Here is a 26,911-nt window from a genome sequence, read left to right on the forward strand (position 1 = left end):
AGAAACATTGACAAACTCAGAACATACCATCGACTTTGTGAGAAGAGGCTTATCATCGAGTGAGACACTCCTGGTTCACCCTCGAGAAATTGGCTCAGAAGAGAGGACGATGGGGATGGGAGGTCATCGATGGCCCATGCTCCTCTGGGAGCTAGGGGCCAAGAGGCAATATTTCAGCGATGGTTTAAGCGTGCATTAGCTCAGTATTTGGGTCAAGTGTTTGGAAAAAAGTCTGCAGGATCAGTGGGCACATATGAGAAAGTGCCAGAAAAGTAGCAAGGTTGGAAAGTTACTAGACAACCACCAGCTCCATTCTTATATCACCTGTAACTTAGCTGAGATGTCATCATGCTGATGATATAACATGAGATAATTGTGGAAGATGATCAACGATAGGCTTCACAAAGTGTGTCAAAGATAAAAGGAGAGTTTAAGAGGCCGAGAAGTTCAGGAAGGTTTTTCTGGAACTTAAGGTCTTGCCTTTTGAAGACACAGATGCAAATAATGGGGAGATTAACTTCTGGGTTAATCCAAAGGCCATGTTAAGTGGTATGCCGATATTTTATTGAGTTACAGGATTGGAGAAGATCACAGATTGCGGGGAAAGACAAAATCAATGAAGCATTTGAAAATAAGAATAACAAATTTTAAAACTTTAGTGATGCTTAACCTGCTAATGAAGTCAGCAGGTGTATGATAATGGCTGATTGGGGCTTGGTGTATCTTTAGGACACTGAGACAATGGCTTCAAATTTACAAAGAGCAGAAAAAAAGGATAGACATGAACATTCAGAGGTAAAATAGGTATTGGAGGTTGGGAGAGTATTAGATGACAGATTACATTATTTGGCAATGATTTCAGGAATGTTGTGAGTTATACAGTAAAGGGTCATAAAAAAAGGAACGTAAGTCATGATTTGAACATGAGGCAGGCACAGAGGGATATAGGTGGGTTATATGGCTGGGTAAAGATATGGCAAATGGAAATTGTCCACTGGCAAATTTCCTTTCGGCAGAGAAATTAAAATGCATATTATCTAAGTGGTAGGAGATTACAAAGGTTAGTATGCATGTGCTGAAAAGAATTAGGGAAGTCAACATTGTTGCAATTACTTGAAAACAAATCAAAACCAATCAGAGACTAAGCACAGGGGGTTGATGCTGTATGACATGCTACTGTCATGGTCCGGATTGGGTTCCCTTCAAAATAACTAAGTTCTAAAGTTCAAAAGAGTACATTCAATCATTTAATAAGAAACCAGCAAAGATGAACAATCTTGTAGTGATATAAAACTAATGCCACTAAAACTAGCAATGTAACAAAATAAGTGGTCTAATAATAATAAAACAGTCTAAGTGTTAGTGTTAGCTGTCAACAAGAAAAATCATCCCATTTGCCTCTATCTCTCAACTATACTGAACTGAACTCAGACAGCGTGTGAATACGTAATTATACTCATTTGCTTCTACCATGCTCCAACCCACATAACAAATTACTCCTAATAAACATGCAACACACAATACAATACAGACAGACAGAAAATAGATACATGGCTCATACATCCCAGTCCCTAAGTTATTACACTATAATAATTAGAGCTACATACTACTAAAAATAGGGAGACATGAAATGTTCAAAGATAAACATCTTAACAATCATACTAATGTCCTCTTTCTTCTTCCTTCCTCCAGATAGTTCATGCAACAATTATCTAGGTCAGAGTTTCCAACACTTAGCCCAGTACAAAGTGATCTTTATCACCACTCTTTGTCCCGTCAGTAAGTCAAGTCAAAATTATGAACCTTCCGGCGTGTAGCTCCTCAAACCTCTGCCTCCTAAAAAAGACCGATCTTATTTAAAGGCCTGTCCACGCGGCAGGTCTTGGTCCTGATGTGCTCCTGCTGCTCAAATCCCCTGTTATCTGGAAAGACCTGAATGACTCTTCCCATGATCCATGAATTTTGAGGTGCAGCATCAGCAACGATAAGCAAAATGTCTTCTGAGAGGAAATTGCGTTTTATACTGAATCATTTCTGACATTCCTGTAGCTGTGGTAACTACTCCTTGACCCACCATTTCCAAAACAGGTTTGACATGTATGGGACCTGCTTCCATCTATGATGAGCATTAATGGAATTTTTGGAAAACTCCTAGTGGTGAGGATGCTGAGGCCTTCAGAAGCACAGATGGTTGGGTGTTAATACTTCCAAATCATTGGAATCGGATGATGCTTTAGTAATTGGATGACCATTGCCAATAGCCTCTACTTCACAAAGGACTGTGTGGAAATCCTCTTCATCAAAATTCTCTACATTCGAGGTGGAATTGAGGACCTTTCACACAGACTTGATCTAACTCTCCCATATTCCTTCATGATTTGAACCAGCCGGGGAGCAGGGGGGATTTAAAAACCCATTTAATTCCTTTCTGAAGAAGGATATCACTGACCCATGAATGGTTCCACTTCTGAGTGCCATCTCGCAACTCCCTCTCAGCTCCAACAAAGTTTGTTGCATTATCAGAGTGCGGTTTACGAGCCTGTCCTTGTCTTGCTATAAATCGCCAAAGCATATCAACAAAGGAATCTGTGTCTAAGGAAGATGTCACTTGAATGTGAGCTACTCATATAACTAGACAGGTGAACATGACCCCAAACCCCTTCACCTTACTCCTTTTGCTCTTCGCCTCAGAAGGTCCAAAATAGTCCACCCCTGCACATGTAAACGCAAACAACAGGAATTCTGCAGATGCTGGAAATTCAAGCAACACACGTAAAAGTTGCTGGTGAACACAGCAGGCCAGGCAGCATCTGTAGGAAGAGGTGCAGTCGACGTTTCAGGCCGAGACCCTTCGTCAGGACTAACTGAAGGAAGAGTGAGTAAGGGATTTGAAAGTTGGAGGGGGAGGGGGAGATCCAAAATGATAGGAGAAGACAGGAGGGGGAGGGATGGAGCCAAGAGCTGGACAGGTGATAGGCAAAAGGGATATGAGAGGATCATGGGACAGGAGGTCCGGGAAGAAAGACGGGTGGGGGGGGGACCCAGAGGATGGGCAAGGGGTATATTCAGAGGGACAGAGGGAGAAAAAGGAGAGTGAGAGAAAGAATGTGTGTATAAAAATAAGTAACAGATGGGGTATGAGAGGGAGGTGGGGCATTAGCGGAAGTTAGAGAAGTTGATATTCATGCCATCAGGTTGGAGGCTACCCAGACGGAATATAAGGTGTTGTTCCTCCAACCTGAGTGTGGCTTCATCTTTACATTAGAGGAGGCCGTGGATAGACATGTCAGAATGGGAATGGGATGTAGAATTAAAATGTGTGGCCACTGGGAGATCCTGCTTTCTCTGGCGGACAGAGCGTAGATGTTCAGCAAAGCGGTCTCCCAGTCTGCGTCGGGTCTCGCCAATATATAAAAGGCCACATCGGGAGCACCGGACGCAGTATATCACCCCAGCCGACTCAAAGGTGAAGTGTTGCCTCACCTGGAAGGACTGTTTGGGGCCCTGAATGGTGGTAAGGGAGGAAGTGTAAGGGCATGTGTAGCACTTGTTCACCTTACACGGATAAGTGCCAGGAGGGAGATTAGTGGGGAGGGATGGGGGGGAAGAATGGACAAGGGAGTTGTGTAGGGAGCGATCCCTGCGGAAAGCAGAGAGAGGGAGGGAGGGAAAGATGTGCTTAGTGGTGGGATCCCGTTGGAGGTGGCGGAAGTTACGGAGAATAATATGTTGGACCCGGAGGCTGGTGGGGTGGTAGGTGAGGACCAGGGGAACCCTATTCCTAGTGGGGTGGCGGGAGGATGGAGTGAGAGCAGATGTACGTGAAATGGAGGAGATGCGTTTAAGAGCAGAGTTGACAGTGGAGGAAGGGAAGCCCCTTTCTTTAAAAAAGGAAGACATCTCCCTCGTCCTAGAATGAAAAGCCTCATCCTGAGAGCAGATGTGGCGGAGACGGAGGAATTGCGAGAAGGGGATGGCGTTTTTGCAAGAGACAGGGTGAGAAGAGGAATAGTCCAGATAGCTGTGAGAGTCAGTAGGCTTATAGTAGACATCAGTGGATAAGCTGTCTCCAGAGACAGAGACAGAAAGATCTAGAAAGGGGAGGGAGGTGTCGGAAATGGACCAGGTAAACTTGAGGGCAGGGTGAAAGTTGGATGCTGCCTGGCCTGCTGCGTTCACCAGCAACTTTTATGTGTGTTGCTGCACATGTAAATGAAGGTTCAATTAGAGAGACCCTGTCCAGAGGCAGATCTGTCATGTGACGGCATCCTGGAGCTGTGTGTAACTGTCAACAAATAACATACTTAGACCAAGTTCTTCTAATAGCTGTATTAGCACTGTGAATCCAGTATTTTTGATGCATCCTAGATAATGTGCAGTTACAGGCACCATGTCCCACCTCCCGATGTATATGCCTCAGAATAATGTCTGAGATATGAAGATCCTCTGCCAGGACAACGAGATGTTTAGACTGTTCAGGCATGGCTGTGCTACAAAGCAACTCTCAAGACACCATCTTCAAGTACTGTATTGAGTTTGAAAATATTACTGTTTCTTTTCACGCTTTCTCCCCTTTGCAAACTTGAAACTTAATCTGGAAATCTCTTTCTTTGGCAAAAACTAATGATCTCCATTTCAGCCTTTCTGGGCTCCTCCATTGAGAGACAATTTTGGCTGATCTGACCTTTGGCCTTCTCAATCTCTCTTCCCAAAGAATACCTTTGTTGTTCTTTATCCAAGTCAGACTGAGCAAGAACGATGTTTAATTGCTTCCTTTTCTGACTAAGAAACAAGAACAGCTGCTTAAATCTAAGAATGCAGGCCACTTCCTTCCTCAGATGGGTCCAATATGAGAAGTGATGGATTATATGTGTTACTGTGGCCATCTTCTCTTCAATTTTTATGACATCCATTGTAACACTCCTCTTGACTTCCAGATCATCTAGCAGAAGTACTCCAGAACAATCAGGATTCACAGACCATTCGCTTTCAGGATGAAGAAGATACAGAGGCCCCTGACATCCATGCCTCATTCTTCGGGAATGTCTTTACCTTCAACTCTCTAGAGGTCACATCTGCTCCATTAAGATGCTTGTGAGACCTTAGGAATTTCTAAAACTCTGTTAGCAATGAAGGTTCAGAACCTGGAAGTTTCATTCTTGATATACTTCAGCACAGAAATACTATCAGTCCAAAAAACTGAGTCGTGAGGCTGCATGTGCAACTCCTTCCTCTCTGTTATGTCCATACAGCTTGTCATTGCAGTAACGATGAACTCCATACAAGCGATGAAAACTGACTTCAATTGAGCTACCCTAGATTTTCCCATGATAAAAGTACTCTGCACCTGAGAACATGTGCTGTGCCACAATAGATAGGTCACTGCTCCATAGTCATCTTTGCTTGCATCTGTAAAGTGATGTAACTGCAGCAAGTACTTTCTCCAAAATCCAAGGGTTTCAAACATCTAACAACCTTGAAGTCTTCCAATGGACTTGTCAGCTTGTCCACACATGAGCAACTGATGTTGGTATAGTGTCATCCCAGCCAAGCCTTTTCTTACATAGAACTTGTAGGGTCTTCTTAGCAGATAGCACTGCCGGGCTCAAGATTCCTAAAGATGGAACTAACTGTGGAGAGGATCCCACTTCTGATGGGTGGTCTGCTTTGCATCATGATCTTAAACTTGAAAGTATCAGATTGAATGCACCATTGCACACCCAGTACTCTCTCCAGTGAAGGTATATCTTGATCAAATCCAAATCCTTCATGTCTTTCACTCTTTGCTCTTCTGGTACCACAGCAAGCACAATATGTCTATTGCTTATCCACTTTGTGAGCCAAAAGCTACCTCCAGCGCAAATGGATACAAGTCAAGATAGAGAGACCCTGCTTCTTCCCCAGAGGACATCGACACAAGGCTGTCATCAACATAGAAGCAATGCAAAACCTCAATACACCATCTCATGGCTAAACTGTTCTTTGTTGCCTTCCACGCATTTCCTAAGAGGGAAAATGGCACAGCTCAGTGATGAAGTTGCTCCAAAGAGATGTACCACCATTCAAAATCCAACTGTATCTTGGTTGAGGTCACCATCAGGTCAAGAGAGAAACCTCAGCAGATCTGCATCTTCTGCTGGTACTTTAACCTGATGAAACATTGATTCCATGTCTGCCATGATTACCACTGGTTCTTTTGTGAATCTGTTTATAACTTCAGTCAGTGAACTGATAAGATCTGGCCCCTGTAACAGCTAAGCATTAAGTAATATTCCCTGAAAAGTCACTCCACAGTCAAACACAGCATGAGGTATCCCTTTTTTGGAGTGGAAAACACCATGATGTGGAATATACCAGATTTTCCCATCTCTGCTTTCCAGATCCTCTGCTGTCACTCTTCCAGCATAACCTTTGGAGATGACATCCTTCATGAAAGCTGTGCAGTCAGTGTGAAATGACAGATCTTTTTAAACCTCTTCCTTATATTTAGAGTATGCTGTTCAGCTAACTTCCTATTATTAGGCATGTTAACCTCCTTCTTTCTCAAAGTAAACTAATCTGGCAGTGGCCATTCAGCAGTTTTGCAAAATTCGTAACCAGCTCCATAAACTTGTTGTCTTTTCTATACAAACCAAGCTATTCATCCTGACTGCACTCAGGGAAGTCTGCCTTAAACTGCTGCTGCCAAGCTTATCCAAGTTCAAAACTGAGATCCTGTTAACTCTCGACTCACGCTGAGCAGTTTCTTCCAATATCATGGTCTCCTTTCAATGGTCCATTATCAATCCTACTCAACATTATTCTGATTGCCTAGAGTGCAGCATCTCCAATCCTTTACACACACTTGTTCCTATCAGCAGCTCAATTTCGGAATCAATTTCTGACCAAGAAACATGTTTTGGGTGAGACCATCCCTGGAACCTCTTCTCTCATGGAATGTTCCCTTTGTGGACAGGCATACATTCCCGCATGTAGATGTTAGGTAGTTCACAATAGTTTTCACCACTTAAGCCAGCCACTTCCAAACCGAAGACAATTAGCTACTTATGACCTTATCGTGGCTTATGGTGCACAATAGAATTTTCCTGTGATTTTGAGCTTGTTTATGCAGCCCACTGTGCAGAACACCAATGTACTTCCTTGATCTCGGAAAGAAAAGTAATCACTGTTTTGTTACCTCTCTTACACTTCACTTGTATTGGAAAGTATACAATCATGATCACCAGCCCCTGTAAGGCCATTAGATACCTGGACACCACTCAATGCTGTGTTTGCTTCTTTCACAGGTTGTTTCAATTCTGCCTTTTCATCAGAGTGAATATGAAATATGTAGGGATGCCTGCCACTACATAGCTTGCATGAAAGACACTTTCTGCGATCCTTGCTGATATGTCCTGTACATAAGTAACCAAAACAGACACCATTTTCCTTTGGAAGGCAATGTTCTCACAACAAGCCCTCGTCTCTAACTGAGGACATGAATCCAATGATGTTCACCCTCGCAGAACAGGCAATCCCCTGCAGCTGACAAGAGCATTTCCCTTCCATTAGTTTCAGGTCCAGATTTAACTTTACTTTTTACAGTGATCATAGTATTGGCAAAGTTACCTCCTTTAACCTTAGAATGAAATTGTAACTCAGTATTGTTCTCACCTTTGCTTATTTGGTAATGAAGCATCTTGTATACTGCCAAATACTGGGTGTGTATCGATGTCAGTAAAAGTGGTCTTACAGTTGTGCTTTTCTCACTGTACAGACCACCATTCTCCATTTATCCGGAAACATATAGGGAAATTTCTTTATGGCAATCAATGTATTGGTAGGCGTGTCCAGCTCTCGCATGTTCTGCACTTCTGTGGCAATACAATAGCTTCGAAGAAAAAGACTGTCTTGAAGAACTTTCACTTCTTCTTGATAAGTACTCAAGAAAGAGTCTTTTGCATGTAGGCAAGTATTCATTACTAAAATGTTACTGTAGTAAAGCCTTAGTCTTTAAATGTCCTTCCTTAGGGTCAACACACTAGCAACTTCTGAAAAGTTCTCCAGGGCAACCTCCAGTGTACTGTTCAAGGAAATAGAGGCAGTCACCATCGCTATCAGTCTTGCCTTCAACACTATTTTCAAAAGCCCTCGTGAATGCATGATACTGCAATGGATCACTATCGAAGCATTGAATCTTTCTTTTAGGCAAAGATGAAATGTGTTGTTGTATCAATAAGGTTATTATTGCATTTTGATTCAATAGTATTATTCGGACCTCTATCGACTAAAACAAGAGTGTTTCCATGCTGTAAGTTAACGTTCCCATCAGCCCTTTGAGCTGTTGGGTATGACATGGGTTCTGAGTGCCTCTTCAGTGCAGGCTGAACACTCTAAACTACCCTTTAGGGGCCTAACTTATGTTTCACAGACACTTGAGGAACAAATAAATTAACATTAACATTGAGTGTTTTGAGTTTTCTCTCTGCCTTATCATTATAGGAACTCACACTATAGAACTGTCCTGCTGGAGCACTTCTAGCACTAGCTTCACTTGAAGCCATTAGCACATGAACTTTGGCTATCAGTGTAGCAATATTTTCCTGCAACTTAAGCTGCTCCTTCCTTTTCTGTAGTTGTTCTTCCATTTACTCCTCTCGCTATTCTAGCACTTGTTTGTCCTTCAATTATCGTTGATGTGCAATTAATGCAGCTAAATCAGTTTCTGTTTTAATGCGCACAGAGGAGGTATTAGAGACAGAAGATGCTCTGCCTGCAGCAGAACATGGAGCACAGGCATTAGACACACTATTGCTCAGATTTATGTCATCCTGTGGTCCTCCGCTATATGTGTAGTCAAAACATGCCTTGGAATTTAAGAAACAGTTTCACTTGTTTCAAAAACATGACCTTCAATATCATGTTTGGTTCAACCATTGTTTAACATCCTGTAAAAATGCACTATTAATGCATCCAATGTTCGAAAAACTTTCATTTTGTTTAGCTTGCTTGATCTTGGGAAGTAGTGACAACACATGATGTTGCTTAGCAACAGCTTCACAGAAACTAGTCAAGTCCTCAAGATATGATTGCACTTGTAAGACATTCTTCTTATTTCCCATAAGATCCTTAATTGATGGTATTAAACCATTAATTTTGTTCACATTTCTATTATTTTCCTTTCGAAGACTTGTGATTCTACCAGCTAACTTTTGAAGTAAGTTTAATTTCTCTTTTCCAGCTCCAATATGAGGGTCACTGACGTCAGTTCCAAACTTCAATTCACTAATGTTACTTTTTTCTAGTTGCACCACTCACAATTAACTCTATGCTTACTCACGGCAACAGCAATTGATTTCATAAATGTAGTCAACAAACAAACTGTCCGCACAACCACAGTACTTAAAATTAGACCGAACAAAACAGCCTTCAATTTAAATACTGGCAACTGGACAATATTTCATCACTTCAATAAAACAAAGTGACAAACTCTCAGGCAATCATCACACGATCAAGCAATTGTCCCCAGTGGACAGGCAGCAATGACCATTTCAAACTGGGTTTAAGCCACAAATACATAGCATGAATTATCAAAAGGCTGTTACTTGCCACAAGCTGCTCTGTTTCTTTCTTTCTTTTTAAATCTTTTTATTGAGTAAGTATACAAAAAAGGTAAGCCATATAAACATTAATACAATGTTAAAGTACAATAAAATTCCAAAAGATAACAATACCAAAAAGAAAATACTACAAACAATGTAATTTAAGCATAAGAAACCAAGATAACATAATAGTATACTAGATTTTATATATATCAATGTAAAAAAAAAGAAAAAAGAAAAAAAAACCCCCCAAAAAAAAACCCACCGTGCAACTACCTAAAAGCAAAGCAAAGCAATGGGCTAACTTGAAACCAAACAGAGTTAAACTTAAAATCACGTCCTCAATCCCGACCTCCATTAAAACAGTGAAAAAAAAACAAGAAGGGTAAATATTACATTAAATGAAAATATCGAATAAAAGGTCCCCAAATCTGTTCAAATTTAAATGAAGAATCATAAAGGTTACTTCTAATTTTCTCCAGATTCAAACATAAAATCGTCTGAGAAAACCAAAAAAAGGTAGTTGGAGCATTAAGCTCTTTCCAATGTTGTAAAATACATCTTTTCGCCATTAAAGTAAGAAATGCAATCATTCTACGGGCTGAAGGGGAAAGATTACTAGAAATTTTAGGTAGTCCAAAGATAGCAGTAATAGGGTGAGGAGAGATATCTATATTTAATACCTTAGAAATAATATTGAAAATATCTCTCCAAAAAGTTTCCAAAGTAGGGCAAGACCAAAACATATGAGTTAAAGAGGCTATCTGCCCCGAACATCTATCACAGAAAGGATTAATATGCGAGTAAAAACGCGCTAACTTATCTTTGGACATATGTGCTCTATGAACCACTTTAAATTGAATTAGGGAATGTTTAGCACAAATAGAGGAAGTATTAACTAATTGTAAAATCTGCCCCCAATCATCCACAGAAATGGTAAGCCCCAATTCCTGTTCCCAATCTACCCTAATCTTATCAAATGGAGCTTTCCTAAGTTTCATAATAATATTATAAATCATAGCCGATGCACCTTTCTGACATGGATTAAGGTTAATTATCGAATCTAAAATATATATAGGAGGAAGCATTGGAAAGGAAGAAAGTATAGTACTATTCAAGAATTGATTATTTTTTCATTGATTCTCGTCTCATTCCTTCAGTGATTAAATGTGATTATGATTCTATAACCATTTCGGATCATGCTCCACTTAAGCTTTCTATTAAAATTATGGCCAATATACCAAACAATAGACAATGGCGTTTTAATTCGCTGTTGCTTCAGGACTCGGACTTTGTTAATTTTATGAATGAACAGATTGAGCTTTTTTTTACAATTAACCATACAGAAGATATTTCGGTTAACACTCTTTGGGACACTTTTAAAGCCTATATTCGGGGTCAGATTATTTCGTATTCCGTTGCTTTGAGGAAGAAACAGAAGCAGGAGGAGATGGCAATTGTGGACAAGATTGATAAGAAATATGTTATGGCTCCTTCTGAGGAGCTATACAAACAAAGAACTGAACTTCAAATGGAACACAGTTTACTACTCTCGTCCTCGATTGTAAACCAATTAAAGAAAACAAGAAGTGATTTTTATGTTCACAGTGATAAAATTGGCAAGCTGCTGGCTAATCAATTGAAATCTAATTATGTTAAATCTCAAATCAATCAGATTTATAAGCTGCTCTGTTTCAATTCCAATTTTGCCAATAGATCAGAGGCAATCCTTAGCCATTGACTGGTGTTCGTTTGCTTTAACCATTTTTTTTGTTGACAAAATGTAGCAGTGACTTGATAACAAATCAAAACCGCTCAGGTACTAAGCACAGAGGTTGACACTATTGCACGCTTCAAAATAATGTTCAAAAGAGTACATTTGATTCTTTATTAAGAAATTAGCTAAGACGAACAATGCGATAATAAAAATAACAAAACTAAAATTAGAGATATAACAAAATAAGCTGTCTAATAGCAATATAACGGTCTGAGCTTTAGCTTTAGTGGTCAACAAAGAAGTCATTCTGGTTGCCTCTAACTCTCAACTATACTAAACTAAACTCAGACAAAGCATCAATACATAACTATACTCATTTGCTTCTACTCCCACCCAAACCCACATGACAGATTGGCCATAATAAATATGCAACACAAAATACAATACAGACAGAAAATAGATACATGGCCCCTACAAACATAATGTTCTTATCTATTTTAGGGGACTTGAAGTAGGGAGGTTATGCTTAAGTTAAATGGAGGATTGATGAGGTATCAGCTGGAACACTCTGTGTAGTATTTATTCCCTTGTTTAAGGAGGAACATTAATGAATCAAAACAGAAAAGAAAAACTTTGCTAGATTTATAGCTGGAATAGACAGGTTGTTAGACAAGTAAACTCTGCACAGGTTAGGTTTGTAGCTGCTGGCATTTAGAAGAGAGGGGACTTGATTGAAACATAAAATTCTGAGTGGGTCTTGAAACAAAGTGGTGCTTTTTCTGGAAAAATCTAGAACTGTTTCAATAAAAGGGCCATCCATTTAGAAAAATGTGGTTAACTATTTCTTCTCTTGTGGAGGGCTTCATGACTTTGCAAGAAACAGAGCTTTGAATATTTTCTGGAGAGTTGAGACAAATACTTGATTAAAAAAAGAATGGCTACTGTCTGAAATGCTAAGGTATTGTTCCAGTCAGATTAACCACTATTTTATTAATTGGTGCAGCATGATTGAGGGGCAAGTGATCTATCCGTGTTCTTAATTTCTAGGTATTGAGAATGTAGCAGGGACAAATTTATTTGGAAATATTGACTATATAAAATTACCCAAGTTTTGAAACATTGAACAGATCCTATTTTTATTTTTTTAGAAAAGATTATATAATGCATACGTTACCTGGTGATTGAGCTGTGAAGAACATGTGGACTTAATTCAACCGAATATAATTTTATGTCACGATATTGTTTATTATATAATAAAATGAATCAAGGGATTAGTTCCGGAAAGTGGCAACAAGGTAGAAGATCAACCTCGATCTCATTGAACCAACATGAAGTCTTGTCTCTTTTATTCTTTCTCAGGGACTCTTGGGATGGGTAACAAACCCAGCATATTAAGCCCTGGATTCTGGGAATATTTACAGTGGACATAGATACATTTTTAAATGATCAAGGAATTGAGAACTGACACAGCAAGGGACATGAAGCCTGGGGTAGATAAACCAGGGTCATATTGAATGGCAGGTCATGCCTATTGGGTGGCGTGGCCTCTTCCTGCTCCTATTTTCTTAGTTTGTTCTTAACATTACCAACTAAAATCATGTTTGAAAAGATGTTTACTTTTACTTAAAAAGTAGCGTTTTTTCTCCATCTGATTGATTTGTACTTACTGCTATTGATTTTTTGACACCCGTGGGCTTGCGAGAGCAGCCAGGTTCCTGGAAAATACCCTTGCATGCGTCATGCAGAAAGTCTTTCAGCACCTTAGATACTTCATGCAAGGTAAACTTGGGCTGCTTCTCTGCAGGTGGAGGAGTCTTAATGCCTGTTATTGTAAGTCTGTGTTCCTCAAGTTTTTTCAATAAGAGCTCGTAGAGAAGGCACTTCTGTGAGATGGAACGATAGAGTTCTTGGAGACGGCCATAAGTGAGGAAGTCATACATGTTCATTCCATTGTCAATGAAGAGCCGAACAAATTCTGGCTTATCATTCACCAAAGCATCCATCATTACATCTTCCAGGTCACAAGACTGTAGGGCAGAGCACATAACTTTTATCCCTGTGCAAGTGATGAGAATACTAAAACAAAACAAAATATATCTCTTTACACTGCATTTCATTGTCCCAATGATGTTGTGGTCAATCTAAATGCTAATAATGTTTAACCAACACTAATATAGTAATGACCAGATCATCCACCTCAGCAATACCCTTGGATGAGGTGACATAGGATCAGAAGTTGTAGAATCTTTGTGGGTAGAGTTTATCTGTGGAATTCATTGGCATGGATGGCTGTAGTTGCCAAGTCATTAAGCATATTTAAAGCTGAATTTGATCATTCTTGGTTAGTCAGGGCATCCATGGTTATGGAGAGAAGGCAGGAGAATGAGGTTGAGAGGGATAAATAATTAGCCATGATGGAATGGCAGAGGAGATTCGATGGGCTGAGTGGCTTAATTGTGCTTCTGTGTCTTCTGTTCTTATGGAGCATCAATACAAGCTCCAGAACTGGCATCTTATCTTCCAACAGAGCAGTTTTTAGCTGCTTGGACTCAATACGGTTTAATGATTTCAAATCATAACCAGCATTTTTTTCCCCCTGATAGTAGCTTTTGGTAATGAATCTGCTGTTGCAGTAGTGGACTTATCTTTTTGCTTCATTACTTGTCCAAAGTGAGTTGATGGCAGTGTGAGGTGAATTGTATAGGATTAGTGTTGGACTGGTGTAAGTGGGAATTTGATGGTCAGTATGGACATGATGGGCTGAACGGTCAGTTTCTGCACTGTGTGAGAATGACTCATCCTTTTAGCACGTTAGCACTATCATTCCTTTTGCTATTTAAATTGGTCATGTTCCCCAACCCACACACATTTACCCCCTTGGTCTTTCTTCCCACTCCCTGCATTTGTTAAATTCATAATTCTTCCAGTCGCTGAGTGGATATTGTCTGACCTCCCAAGTACTTCAGGCATTTTTTCATTAACGCTCATTGGCCACTTTATTAGGTACACCTATATGCTCATTAATGCAAATACAGTGAGTTCTAGTTAATTGCCACCAAGGCTGCCAGTAAAGTATTAAACAAGAGGTGAATGTTACCACTGGCCACCAAGATCCAGCAAACCTTGAGACTTGCACCAAAATGTGGACCATCAGGACAAACCACATTTTTGCCCAATTAAATGGCTGTTCCAATTTGCTGAAGTTTCATGGAAATAATTAAAAAGGCATAAACGAGATGAACTATGGCTTAACTGAGTAACAAATTATGTATTTAAATGAAATACAAAACAAATTAGAACACTACCAATACCTCCACAGTATTAAAACTGTGAATTAATTCCTAATTGTTATCCCTCAGTGTCATTCATTCAGTGTACAGTGCCATGTCCTTTTGATTGACTGTAAAGGCTGATTTATACTTCTGCGTAGTAGCCTACGCCATAGCCTATGCAAGTGGCCTACGCTGTTGTGAGCATTCATACTTGTGCGTTGGTGTGTCTGCGTTGCTCTGCAATTCACCGCCAAAACGCTAGTTGGTGGTGGGGTTTCTATGCCACTGTGTTGAGTTTCTTCATGTTGAAACTCAACACGAAGAAACTCAAACTTCAAACAATGGCGACTGAAACTGAAGGAGGGTAAATTTTCTTGCTTGTCCGGCCACTGAGAGACATGGACGAGGAAATGCATTTCAAATATTTTCAGATGTTGGCAGGTAGATTTGACGATTTGGTTCATCGTCTCCAACCATTTATTTTGCATCAGTGTACGCACAGTATACGCAGAGACTGGCAATCACCATTCGAGTTTTAGCTTCAGGTGGAAGTCAACAGGATGTAGCAGCTAGCTACAAACTGGCATCAAGTACAGGGTCCTCCATAATTTCGGAGGTCTATAGAGCTTTATGGAAAGCATTGCAGCCAGGGTTCCTTCCCTTCAGTCGCCGAATGGGAAGCTATTGCAGCATAGGAGGAAATGCAATGCTACCAAGTGGACCAATCACAGTTGTTGTGGTCTGCGTTGCTACGACGCGTAGTTACATTTTTGGGGAGGTGCGCGTCAGGCTATGGCGTAGGGTACACGGCTACGCCATACCTGCAACATAGATTTAACACAGAAGTATAAATTGGCCTTAACAAACAAAACGCAGCAGCTTTTTTTGGAGTTGGACAGCGACCAATCACTGAACGGGAGTGTGAGAACAGCGTTACCTTTTCGATCAGTTTTGCACTCAAGATTGAAAAAGCAGAACTTGGTGGCAGTTTATTGGAGCTCAACTGTGACCAGTTACTGAGTGGGAGTATGAAAAGAGAGCTAACTTTTCAATCAGGTTTGCACTCAAGATTAAAAAAGCAGAACTTGGTGGCCTTTTTTCAGAGTTGGACTGCGACTAATCACTCAGTGGGGTTCATTAGAAAGGGTGAATAAAGATAATGCAAGCTCAAGTAGAGTGGTCATTATTGTGAGTAGACCAGTGTTGGAAGTGCCTTTAGTTCATCAGGTTTAGGCAAGGTCAGGCTTGGGCAAGGCAAGTATCTGGTAAGTTTTTCTTTTTCTTCTTAATTCTTCATTCCTTATCTGTTAGGGCATAATTATGCAATGAGAATGGCTTCAGGGGCAGTGTTTAGTTCTGCGTGTGAGATGTGGGAATTCTGGGAGACCTACTGAGCTGCAGCTGCTCAGGGAACGTATTATGGACTGGAAATGCTGCTTGATGACCTTCAGCTCATACAGGAGATTGAAGAGATGATAGATAAGAGCTACAGGGAGGTCGTCACCCCAAGGTTGCAGGAGGGGGGGTAACTGGGTGACCGTCAGGAGAAGGAAGGGAAATGGGTAGACAGTGCAGAGTACCCCTGTGACCATCCCCCTCAATAATATGTAGACCACTTTGGATACTGTTGGGGCAGAGGACCTACCGGGGAAGTCACAGCGACCAGATCTCTAGCACTGAGTATGGTGCTGTGGCTCAGAAGAGAAAAGAGATGAAGAGGACTGCAGTGGTGATACGAGATTCCATAGGCAGAGGGACAAAGACAAGATTCTGTGGGCGTGATATAGACACTGGGATGCTACGTTGCCTCCCAGGTGCCAGGGCCAAGCATGTCTTGGATTGGGTCCACAGCAGTGTAAAGGGGAAGGGTGAGCTGCCAATGGATATTGGCACCAATGACATAGGTGGGGAGGTCCTGAAGAGAAATTTTAGGGAGCTAAGTAGAAAGCTGAAAAACAGGACCTCCAAGGTAGTAATCTCTGGATTGCTACCTGTGCTGCATGCTAGTAAGGGTAAAAATAGGATGATTTGGTAGATGAATATGTGGCTGAGTAACTGGTGCACTGGGCAGGGGTTCAACTTTATGGATCATTTGAATCGCTTCTGAGGAAGGTATGACCTATACAAAAGGGATGGGTTACACCTGAACCCAAAAGGGACCACTATTCTTGCAGGCGGGTATGCTAGAGCTGTTCGGGAGGATTTTAAACCAACCTGGCAGGGGAATGGGAACTGGAGTTATAGTGCTGAGGATGAGGTAGCTGGTTTACAAATACAGGCAGTGTGTAGTGAGACAGTTAGCAAGGAGAGGCTGATGATAGCGCAAAATTGCAGTCAACAAGATGAGTTGCAATGTAAAATGTGGACAAAATCAAAAAGGGTGAATAAAGTGTTATATTTGAATGTGCTATTCTGAATCGGGTGTTGCATAATGAACCAGAGTTAATTAGAGAGCTTAAAGTAAGGGAACCCTTAACAACAAGTGACCATAATATGATAGAATTCACACTGCAATTTGAGAAGGAGAAGCTAAAGTGATATGTATGATATTACAGTAGAGTAAAGAGAATTACAGAGGTATGAGAGAGGAGACTTCCGCATGTTTGTGATACTGTCATGGTCTGGTCCGTGAAGTCCGTATTCTGGTTCATGGTCCAGTCCATCGACCTTTGCTCCAGGTTTTCCTGTCTATCCTGTTTCTGTTCCTGTTGAGCACTAATGGAGGCAGCTGTTTCTCATTGGGGCTGGCTGCCATAAATACCTCCAGAGACCAGGGCGTGGCTGCTGGTTTGTTCTTGTCCTTACTCCTTGTATCCCTTCCCCTACCTTCTGTTTCCTTGCCTGAAGCCCTGCCTTGTCTTGCCAGTAACTCTCGCCTTGCTTTGCCTGCCATCTTGTCTTGGAGCCACCCTGTACCTAGCTCCCTTCCTGTCCCTTGCCTCCGCCGGGTGAGTTAGGTCGTCTTGCCATTACCCTGCGGTTGGTTCTGTCCCTTCCTGTTCCTTGTCTCCGTCGGGTAAGCCAGGCCGTCTTGCTGTTAGCTACAGTTGATTCTGTCCCTTCCTGTCCGTTGCCTCCGTCAGGTGGTGATCCACACCCTGCCCAGGAGTACCGCGCCCTGCCCGGGAGGAGCTTCAAGACCTCAAGCCTCACCCCAAGCCAAGCTTCAAGACCCCAAGTCTCAAGCCTCTAGTCTCCAGCCTCGCCTCAAGTCTCCGGTCTCCGGCCTCTGGCCTCGCCTCAAGTCTCCGGCCTCACCTCAAGTCTCCGGTCTCCAGCCTCGCCTCAAGTCTCCGGTCTCCAGCCTCGCCTCATGTCTGAAGACTCCAGCCTTGTCCTGCCTGCCAGCCAAGTCACGACCTTGCCTAGTTCTGGGGTCTGAGCCAGAGGCAAGGTCCAGGTTCTGGGTCCTTGTCCAGTCTCTGGCTCGGAGTCCAAGCCCGGGCTCCTAGCTCTCTTGTCCAGTCCTGTTCCGGGTTCCCGGTTTTCGTGTCCATGTCCTAGCCCTCAACCTGTATCCTAGTCCTGTCCCTAGTACTTCAGTGTCTGTGTCTTGCCTTGGGTCCATTCCCAGCCACCTCCTTATGATAGATACTAAGCATGGTGTAGGGTTTAATGGCTACACAAGTGCATGTGACTGACACTAGTTAGAAACTGTTCAGCGACAGCCTCCTGTCCCAATTAAGAGGCACAGTGTCCCAAATAAACAAAGGGAATACCATCAATTTTCTCAATTAGTTTTTGTTCTTTAACAGTTGTTCCAAATAAGCAGTTGCCCTGATTAACCAATGGCCCAATCAACTGGAATCTCTTGTATCTACTCAGCCAATCATGTGGCAACAACTCAATGCAGAAAAGCATATAGACATGGGCAAGTGGTTCAGTTATTATTCATACCAAACATCAGATTGAGGAAGGAATGTGAAATGATTGTTGGTACCATATGTATTGGTTTGAGTATCTCAGAAACTGCTGGTCTCCTGGGATTTTCATGCACACCAGTTTCTAGAATTTACAGAGAACAGTGTGAAAAACAAAAAAAAATCCAGTGAGTGACAGTTCTGTGGGCAAAATCACCCTGTTTTTTGGTGTGAGAGAGTTCAGAGGAGAATTTCCAGACTGATTTAAACTAACACAAAGGTGACAGTAACTCAAATAGCCATGTGCTTTCACAGAGGCGAACAGAAGAGCATCTTTGATCGAAAAACACTTCGAACCTTGAAGCGGATGGGCTATAGAAAGTGGCGCAGGAAGGACCTAATAATGTGGCCACTGATTGTATATTTCAGAGCCTCACATATTAGCACCATTTCGACTTCAGTTCAACAACTTGCTGAGCTCTTTTCACAGAATAGTGAACAAATTGAACAGTTGATTCAATATACTGAATACCATCAAGACAGCTAAATAAATTCCAAATGCTAAACTTCTATGGGACATATGAAGATCTCTCAAGTTGGTTAAAATTAGGAATTTTCTGATATTTATGAGAATTGGAGAATAAAGGATTTTGCCTTCCTGAGGACATAGAATCATGGAGTTTGCCCCACAATGACCATCCTCAACTTGTTGCCCATCTACATTAATCGCATTTTCCCACATTACGACTGTATCCTTCTATACTTTTCCTATTTAGGTGTCGGTCTAAAAACCTCCTCTTTAAACATTGTAATTGAATCTGATTTCACTACCTCCTCTGGCAGAAGTTTTCTTTATTTTTTATATATAAAGATAAGCTTTATATAAAGAATTAGTTTTTAAAATATTATAATTTTCATTCTTAATTGATAGACAATGCATTACACATTGTTCAAGCTAATTATATTGTTTAAAACTAATTTTAAAGTATTTGGATGAAGAATGGAAGGTGGATTACAGGTATCAATCACTCTCTGTAAAAACCTTACCCCTCAGATCCCTTTTAAAGCTCTTTTATCTTAAGCCTTTGCCTCCTTTATCTTAAACTTAAGCCCTTTTTATTGCACTCCTTACTATAGGAAAAAGAATTTCATTATTTCCTGGAAGATTTTGACAGCTGCTTGAAAATTGAAGTACACCAAAAAAATTTTGCAAAATTGGCTTAGCAATGTTTTAGTCAAATGCTGCACCTATTAATCTCTCCAAAGGCGTACTGTATATGGGGCAAGAGATGGTTTACAGTTGTACACCTGCCCAAAAGGTTGCAATACTTTGGATAAAGTCCCATCTACCCCATATCCGCAGCTTCATAAATTCTCATTTAAATAAATATTTTACCTTCCACTCCACGTCACCATTGAAGATATCACTCTTAGCAATATCTACCCTGTTCCAGGCCACAGCAAGTTTTAATTCATCAAGGTATTCCTGGGCTTCATTGGTTTGACTTTTGCAGGCTGTGTAGGGAAAGAGGTATGAAACATGCATTTCCAAAGGTGACACATAGCATTACTTCTCCGTATTGATGCCATATTCTGATCAAGATGTCTCCTTACCTTTTACAAGGGCTTTCAGGATAATGGTATCCAACTCCTCAGAGCACTCCTGCTCTGAATTATGAATTGTTAAGATATGCTGTTTTGCCATAATGTTTTGAATCTAAGAATAATTCAAAACTCAGTCATTATAATTTTTGTATAATGGTGCCAAAAATAATTAAATCCTGCGGGTTAGTATTTATGTAAGTCAGAGTTGATCGATACTTAAGGAAAGTCAGCAACTTACAGAACACTTCATTGTTGATTTAATACTAAATTCCTCCATTGAATTCAGAATAAAATAATGTAAAGCAACTAATTTATATGATAGATGGCATAAAAAGCAGGTAACATAAGAATTGTGGCAAAATGAAATAAGTTTCGATGATACATAAAAGGGAGATTTCAAACACTTTGATATTGTGGAAGACATGAGCCAATGTCCAGGAGGAATCATATGCCTTCTATAGATATTACAAACCACAGTCTAATTAAATACCATTCTTTTATCTGTAATTTTTGTTTTATCCCATCGAAGAGTCACTATGATAAATGAAAAAGATAGGAATACAAATTTAAGGTTAAAGCAAGAGGCGTATTAAGTACAAAGACAATGAAGCAGGAGAAGAGAATACATATTGGTACAGAAGTCAAAAATTTGATTAGTGAGCCAGAAATCCTGTAAAACAAATGATCAAGAAACACGCACACAAAACATTAAACGAGTCAGCAAAGGGATTTACATAATAATATCACCTGATTATGATCATAAAATGATAGAAATAACTACTGCCTTTGTAGTGGAAAATAAATTGATCGGCATGGCTTTAGAAGATTAAAAAAATGACAGAAAAGAGAAGCTTAATTTATTAACTAATCAAAATAAATAGCAATAAAACCCTTGGCCCAGGTGAATTGCTTATGTGCAAATTATAAAGATAGACATATCTGTGGAACTATGATTTATATATAAATATTCATTAGAAAAGGGAATAGTGTTAGAAGACTGTCTGGCTGCTAATCCCAACCTTCATATTGAAAAGGAGCGCAAACCCAAGGAACCATAGACCTATTAGCTCAATGTGAGTAGCAGAAAAAATACTGAAATCTTCACTAAGATAGAATACTAAATAGAAAAGCTTTGCATAATGGAGGAGTCTGTGCTTGAATGATCTATGGAAGTACAGATAAATGGATAAGTCAATCTAGTGGAAGTAACACATTTGAACTTCAAAATAAAAATCTTTTGGTACCATGTGGTGCTCTCTTGATCAAAATCAGACTGCATGGAGATAGGGGACAAACAGAGGAACAGAAAAGCAGACTGTCTGTAAAATAACCAGGAGAGAATAGGAGTTGAATGCAGTTGTTTTTGAAGTGATGATTTTGGCATCTGCTTGGGGAGACAAGAGATCATGAACATACATAATATAGGCTAGGTAATCATAATAATGGCAATAACACTGGGAATAGAGGGAGCCCTTTTCTGGGTGGCTGCCAGTGACTAGTGATGTACTGTAGGGGCCACTTCTTTTGGTCCACTTCTTTTCATAATATATGTATGTCAATGATTTGGATGATGGAAGTGATTACTTTGTGGCTAAGTTTGTATAGGATACAATGACAGATGGAGGGGCGGGTAGTGTTGAGGAAGAGGGAAGTGTGCAGAAGGACTAAAACAAATTAGGAGAAAGGCAAAGAAGTGATACAATGAATACAGTGAAGGGAAGTGTATGGTCATGCACTTGGTGGAAGGAATAAAGGTACAGACTATTTTCTAAATGGGTGAAAAATTCAAAAATCAGAGGTGCAAAGGGACTTGGGAGTCTCCTTGTAGGGTCCCCTGAAGGTTACATTGTACATCAACGATTTGGATTATGGAATAGATGGCTTTGTGGCTAAGTTTGCTGATGATACGAAGATAGATGGAGGGGCTGGTAGTGCTGAGGAAACGGAGAATCTGCAGAGAGACTTGGATAGATTGGAAGAATGGGCAAAGAAGTGGCAAATGAAGTACAATGTTGGAAAGTGTATGGTTATGCACTGTGGCAGAAGTAATAAATTGGCAGACTATTATTTAAGTGGGGAAAGAATTCAAAGTTCTGACATGCAACGGGACTTGGGAGTCCTCGTACAGGAGACCCTTAAGGTTAACTTCCAGGTTGAGTCAGTAGTGAAGAAGGCGAATGCAATGTTGGCATTCATTTCTAGAGGAATAGAGTATAGGAGCAGGGATGTGATGTTGAGGCTCTATAAGGCGCTGGTGAGACCTCACTTGGAGTACTGTGGGCAGTTTCGGTCTCCTTATTTAAGAAAGGATGTGCTGACGTTGGAGAGGGTACAGAGAAGATTCACTAGAATGAGAGGGTTAACATATGAGGAACGTTTGTCCACTCTTGGACTGTATTCCTTGGAGTTTAGAAGAATGAGGGGAGACCTTATAGAAACATTTCGAATGTTGAAAGGCATGGACAGAGTGGATGTGGCAAAGTTGTTTCCATTGATGGGGGAATCTAGTACAAGAGGGCATGACTTAAGGATTGAAGGGCGCCCATTCAGAACAGAAATGCCAAGAAATTTTTTTAGTCAGAGGGTGGTGAATCTATGGAATTTGTTGCCATGGGCAGCATTGGAGGCCAAGTCATTGGGTGTATTTAAGGCAGAGATTGATAGGTATCTAAGTAGCCAGGGCATCAAAGGTTATGGTGAGAAGGCGGGTGAGTGGGACTAGATGGGAGAATGGATCAGCTCATGATAAAATGGCAGAGCAGACTCAATGGGCCGAATGGCCGACTTCTGCTCCTTTGTCTTATGGTCTTATGGTCTTAACATGTAGGTTGAGTTGATCATAAAGAAAGTAAATGTAATGTCGGCATTCATTTCAAGAGGACTGGAATATAAAATCAAGGACGTAAAACTGAGGCTTTATAAGACATTCGTCGACTGCACTTGGACTATCATGAGCAATTGTGGGTCCCTTATCTAAGAAAGCATGTGCTGGCATTGGAGAGAGTCCAGAGGAGGTTCACGAGAATGATCCTCGGAATGAAAGGGTTAACATATCAGGAGAGTTTAGAAGAATGAGGAGGACCTCATTGAAACCTATCAAATATTGAAAGACCTACATAGAGTGGGCAGAGAAGACTGGCTTTACATCAATGGTAAGATTGCTCTGATATGGAGAGGGAGAATGTTGCCCAGGTTTTCTGCATTTTGGATGTGGACTTCTTTTCAGCCTTATGTTTTTTTCGTATTCTATGCTTTTCGCCTGGTCTTTCTCATTTTTTCTGTTTGCAGAAGAGGGAGATTTGGGGGTCGATGTGTCTACTCTGATATTTTTTTTGATATTTTTGTGCAGGGAGGAAAGATTTTGGGGTCCATGATTGTGCTGCTATCCTTTCCTTGGTTTTCTGGCTATCGGGAGAAAAAGAATTTCAGAGCTGTATACTTTGATAATAAATGAACCTTTGAACGTTTGAGGATGTTTCTGTAGTGGGGGAATCTAGGACCAGAGGGCACAGCCTCAGAATAGAAAAAGAACATCCCTTTAGAACAGAGATGGGGAGGAATTTTTTTAACCAGGGGGTGGTGAATCTGTGGAATTCATTGCTACAGATTGTTGTAGAGGCTAAGTCATTGGCTATATTTAAACCGGAGGTTGATAAGTTCTTGATTAGTAGGGGCAGCGGTCCCTAACCACCGGGCCGCGGACCGGTACCGGGCCACAAAGCATGTGCTACCGAGCCATGAGGAAACGATATGAGTCAGCTGCACCTTTCCTCATTCCCTGTCACGCACTGTTGAACTTGAACATAGGGTTGCCAACTGTCCCGTATTTGCCGGGACATCCCGTATATTGGGCTAAATTGGTTTGTCCCATATTTCCCCCGCTAAGGTTCCTATGAATCCTTTCATGCCAAAATAGCGTGAAGCACAGAAGCAATTACCATTAATTTACATGGGAAAAATTTTTGAGCATTCCCAGACCCAAAAAATAACCTACCAAATCATACCAAATAACACATAAAACCGAAAATAAATAACACTAACATATAGTAAAAGCAGGAATGATATGATAAATACACAGCCTATATAAAGTAGAAATAATATATGTACAGTATAGTCGGGAAGATGAAGGCAAAACCGATATGTGAGGAAAAAAATTGGCACATGCGCGCATGCGCACAACACGCATGGGCACACAGGTGCCCGCGCAAGGCTTCATGGTCATGGTAGTCTTCCCTGGGGTAAAGTGTCCCAGGATTTGACTGCTACTTTTGTCCCTTATTTGGGAGTGAGAAAGTTGGCAACCCTAACTGTAAAAGACATGTTGAGGTGAGTTTAACCCTACTTGAACCCCACCCCACTGTTGGCCGGTCCGCAAGAATATTAAATATTAAACTGGTCCGTGGTTTAAAAAAGGTTGGGGACCCCTGAGTAGGGGCATTGAAGGTTACAGGGAGAAGGCATGAGAATGGGGTTGAGAAGGATAATAAATCAGCCATGATCAAATGGTGGAGCAGACATGATGGGCTGAATGGCCTAACTCTGCTCCTATGTCTTATGGTCATATATTTTTGTAGAATATTTACCATTAGGCCATAATAATCCATGATGATAAATTTTGCTGCAATGAATAAGTAGGCCACATGCTTCTAATGAAATCAGTATATGAATGCAATGGAGAAACAATGGGATCTCACTTACACATACACACATTATCAGTAATGGCAAAACACCACAGATTAAGTCAACTCCACTCCATAAAATAAGCAAACGAAGCACTGGACTGGAATTAAAAATACAGAGAAACAATGTTAAGCTTGTAGAGAACTTGGGTAACACCAGACACGTCTAGTTCCCCATTACTAACGGACATGGATAGCCTGGTCAAGTTGCTAAAATAAGATTTACCAAGACACCAGAACTGAGAAGTTGTATTTCAAATAATAATACTGAACAAGTTGAGTTTCTGTAGAAATTCGGAAATAGCGAGTATGATGGAATTTAAGATTATACAGGAACTTTGATCAAGTCGATCTGAAGAAGATTTTTTTTTTGTGTAATACCAGAACTGGGGGCATAGACAATAAGTGGTTACTGATAAATCCAACAAGGAATATTAGAATTTCTTCTCTACCCAGATACAATATTAGTGTCACAAGGAGAAATAGAGACGAGTGGCACTGCCATTTCAGGGATAATTTGATGGGCACAGGAGAGAGAAAGGAGAAGAAAAACAGATCAATGCAATTAAATGAAGACAATATGAAGAAAGCAAAAGAAAAGCCCTTGAAGGAACAGGGTATGTTCAGTAGCATAAACTGTTTTGCCTTCTCGCATTAGAGAATTTTGCAGCAGCAAGCCCTTGAATAAGATGCCCCATTAACATGAGGACAATCAATTTCTAACCACAGATCTTTGTCACAAAGAAAGAGATATGGAACAAAGCCAGATACAACAGAGTTTGGATACGGACAAGCACATTTCCGTTGTGCCGAAGGTACTGAAAGGATAACTCATGCTCTTAATTATGATTCAAAGAAAAGCTGGCAAAAAAGGCATGGGGCATTGCTTGTCAAGAATTAGACAATGCTTAGTTCACTAGTCAGTGTATCACTTTTACCAGTTTAGTCCACTCGAGAATCTTCTCTTTGGTGAAGATTTCTCTGGGGAATTTTTCTTGAAGCTGTTCTTCTACAATTTCAGGTGCCACAGATCCATGCATCAATGAAGCAATAACATCAGCTATACCTCCTGATCCAGCCAGAATCAGCCATGGTACAGAATTTTCCACCCCCTGGTGCAATTTCTGCAATATAAATTCAAGCACACTTATCAACGCGCTGCTGACGTGTTAAGAGTAATCGTTGAATATACTTCTTTATCTATTGTTCTATGTGATGAAGCCACCCAAATTTTTTTTACCACCAACAACATAACAGAAAATTAATCCATGTTTGCCTGCTCACTTTGCGTGTCTTCCCCATTAGCTCTATATTTCATATTTTTCATAACCTCCTTACAAATTTGAATTTTGTCTACAGGAGTTCTCATAATAATCCATTTTCCCCATATTTCTTTCCCATAACAATTATCTCTTAATACATGCCTATTAACTCTATTCATCTAAATAATTTCTTAAGACTGGGTTGGTGCAATAAAGTTGAGCTAACAAGAAAGTAGGATGTTACCTGCAACATTTCTGGATGACCATGTATGAGAACACAAAGCACAGGAATTTCAATGCTGCCTGTACCTTCAAAAGAGTAAAAAACTGAATTAAAGCACACTGCAAACTTAGAAGTTTTGCCTCCAAACACATCACTTAGAGTTCTAAAGGATGATTTAAGAGGTGGTGATCTTCATGTAATAATATCTGCTCAATTCCATTGAATGGTTGGTGAAACATTTAGTTATTTGGCTTTTTTAGATGGTTGTGAAACAATTGAAAGGTCTGTTGATAATATTTAATATATTTCTTTCATAATGCAGATAGTGTCTGTATAAAAGAAACAAGAATATTGATGAATTTCTCCTCTCCTTGATAAAAGAGTCTATTAAAAGGCAATTTGGTATATTTTAAATGACTGTCTACTGGATGAGAGCCCTCACCACTTTGTGCCTCCCACCAGACTGACAGGGAGAGACCACCAGAATGGCTGGAAGCGGAAACAGAATGCCACTCAGCTTTGTCACATGGATGAATTGAACTTGATATCGGAATACTTTTCATACACCAGAGTGAGATATTCAGCTTTCTGTCTGAAAACTAAAACCTGCCTTACATGACCATTCCTTATAGAACTAAGGTCACGCTTTGAGACAAACATTGACTGCTGTCAACTTGGCGTAAAATGCACTCTTTGTCACTTTGTCGAACAC

General features: G+C 40.6%; 1 protein-coding gene across 1 annotated transcript in view; it reads right to left on the bottom strand.

The window, feature by feature from the left end:
- The window catches only part of trpm5 (transient receptor potential cation channel, subfamily M, member 5), a 132,978-nt gene that overhangs the window by 51,564 nt on the left and 54,503 nt on the right, over positions 1–26,911 (bottom strand). The window contains exons 7-11 of the mRNA XM_063063233.1: positions 26,221–26,285; positions 25,653–25,838; positions 20,045–20,147; positions 19,827–19,945; positions 12,966–13,325 (exon numbers count right to left, since the gene is read on the bottom strand). Coding sequence (XP_062919303.1) covers positions 12,966–13,325; positions 19,827–19,945; positions 20,045–20,147; positions 25,653–25,838; positions 26,221–26,285 — 833 coding nt within the window. The remainder of the gene's footprint in view (positions 1–12,965; positions 13,326–19,826; positions 19,946–20,044; positions 20,148–25,652; positions 25,839–26,220; positions 26,286–26,911) is intronic.

The sequence above is a fragment of the Mobula hypostoma genome, chromosome 11 (genome assembly GCF_963921235.1).
Source record: "Mobula hypostoma chromosome 11, sMobHyp1.1, whole genome shotgun sequence".
Classification (NCBI taxonomy): Eukaryota; Metazoa; Chordata; class Chondrichthyes; order Myliobatiformes; family Myliobatidae; genus Mobula; species Mobula hypostoma.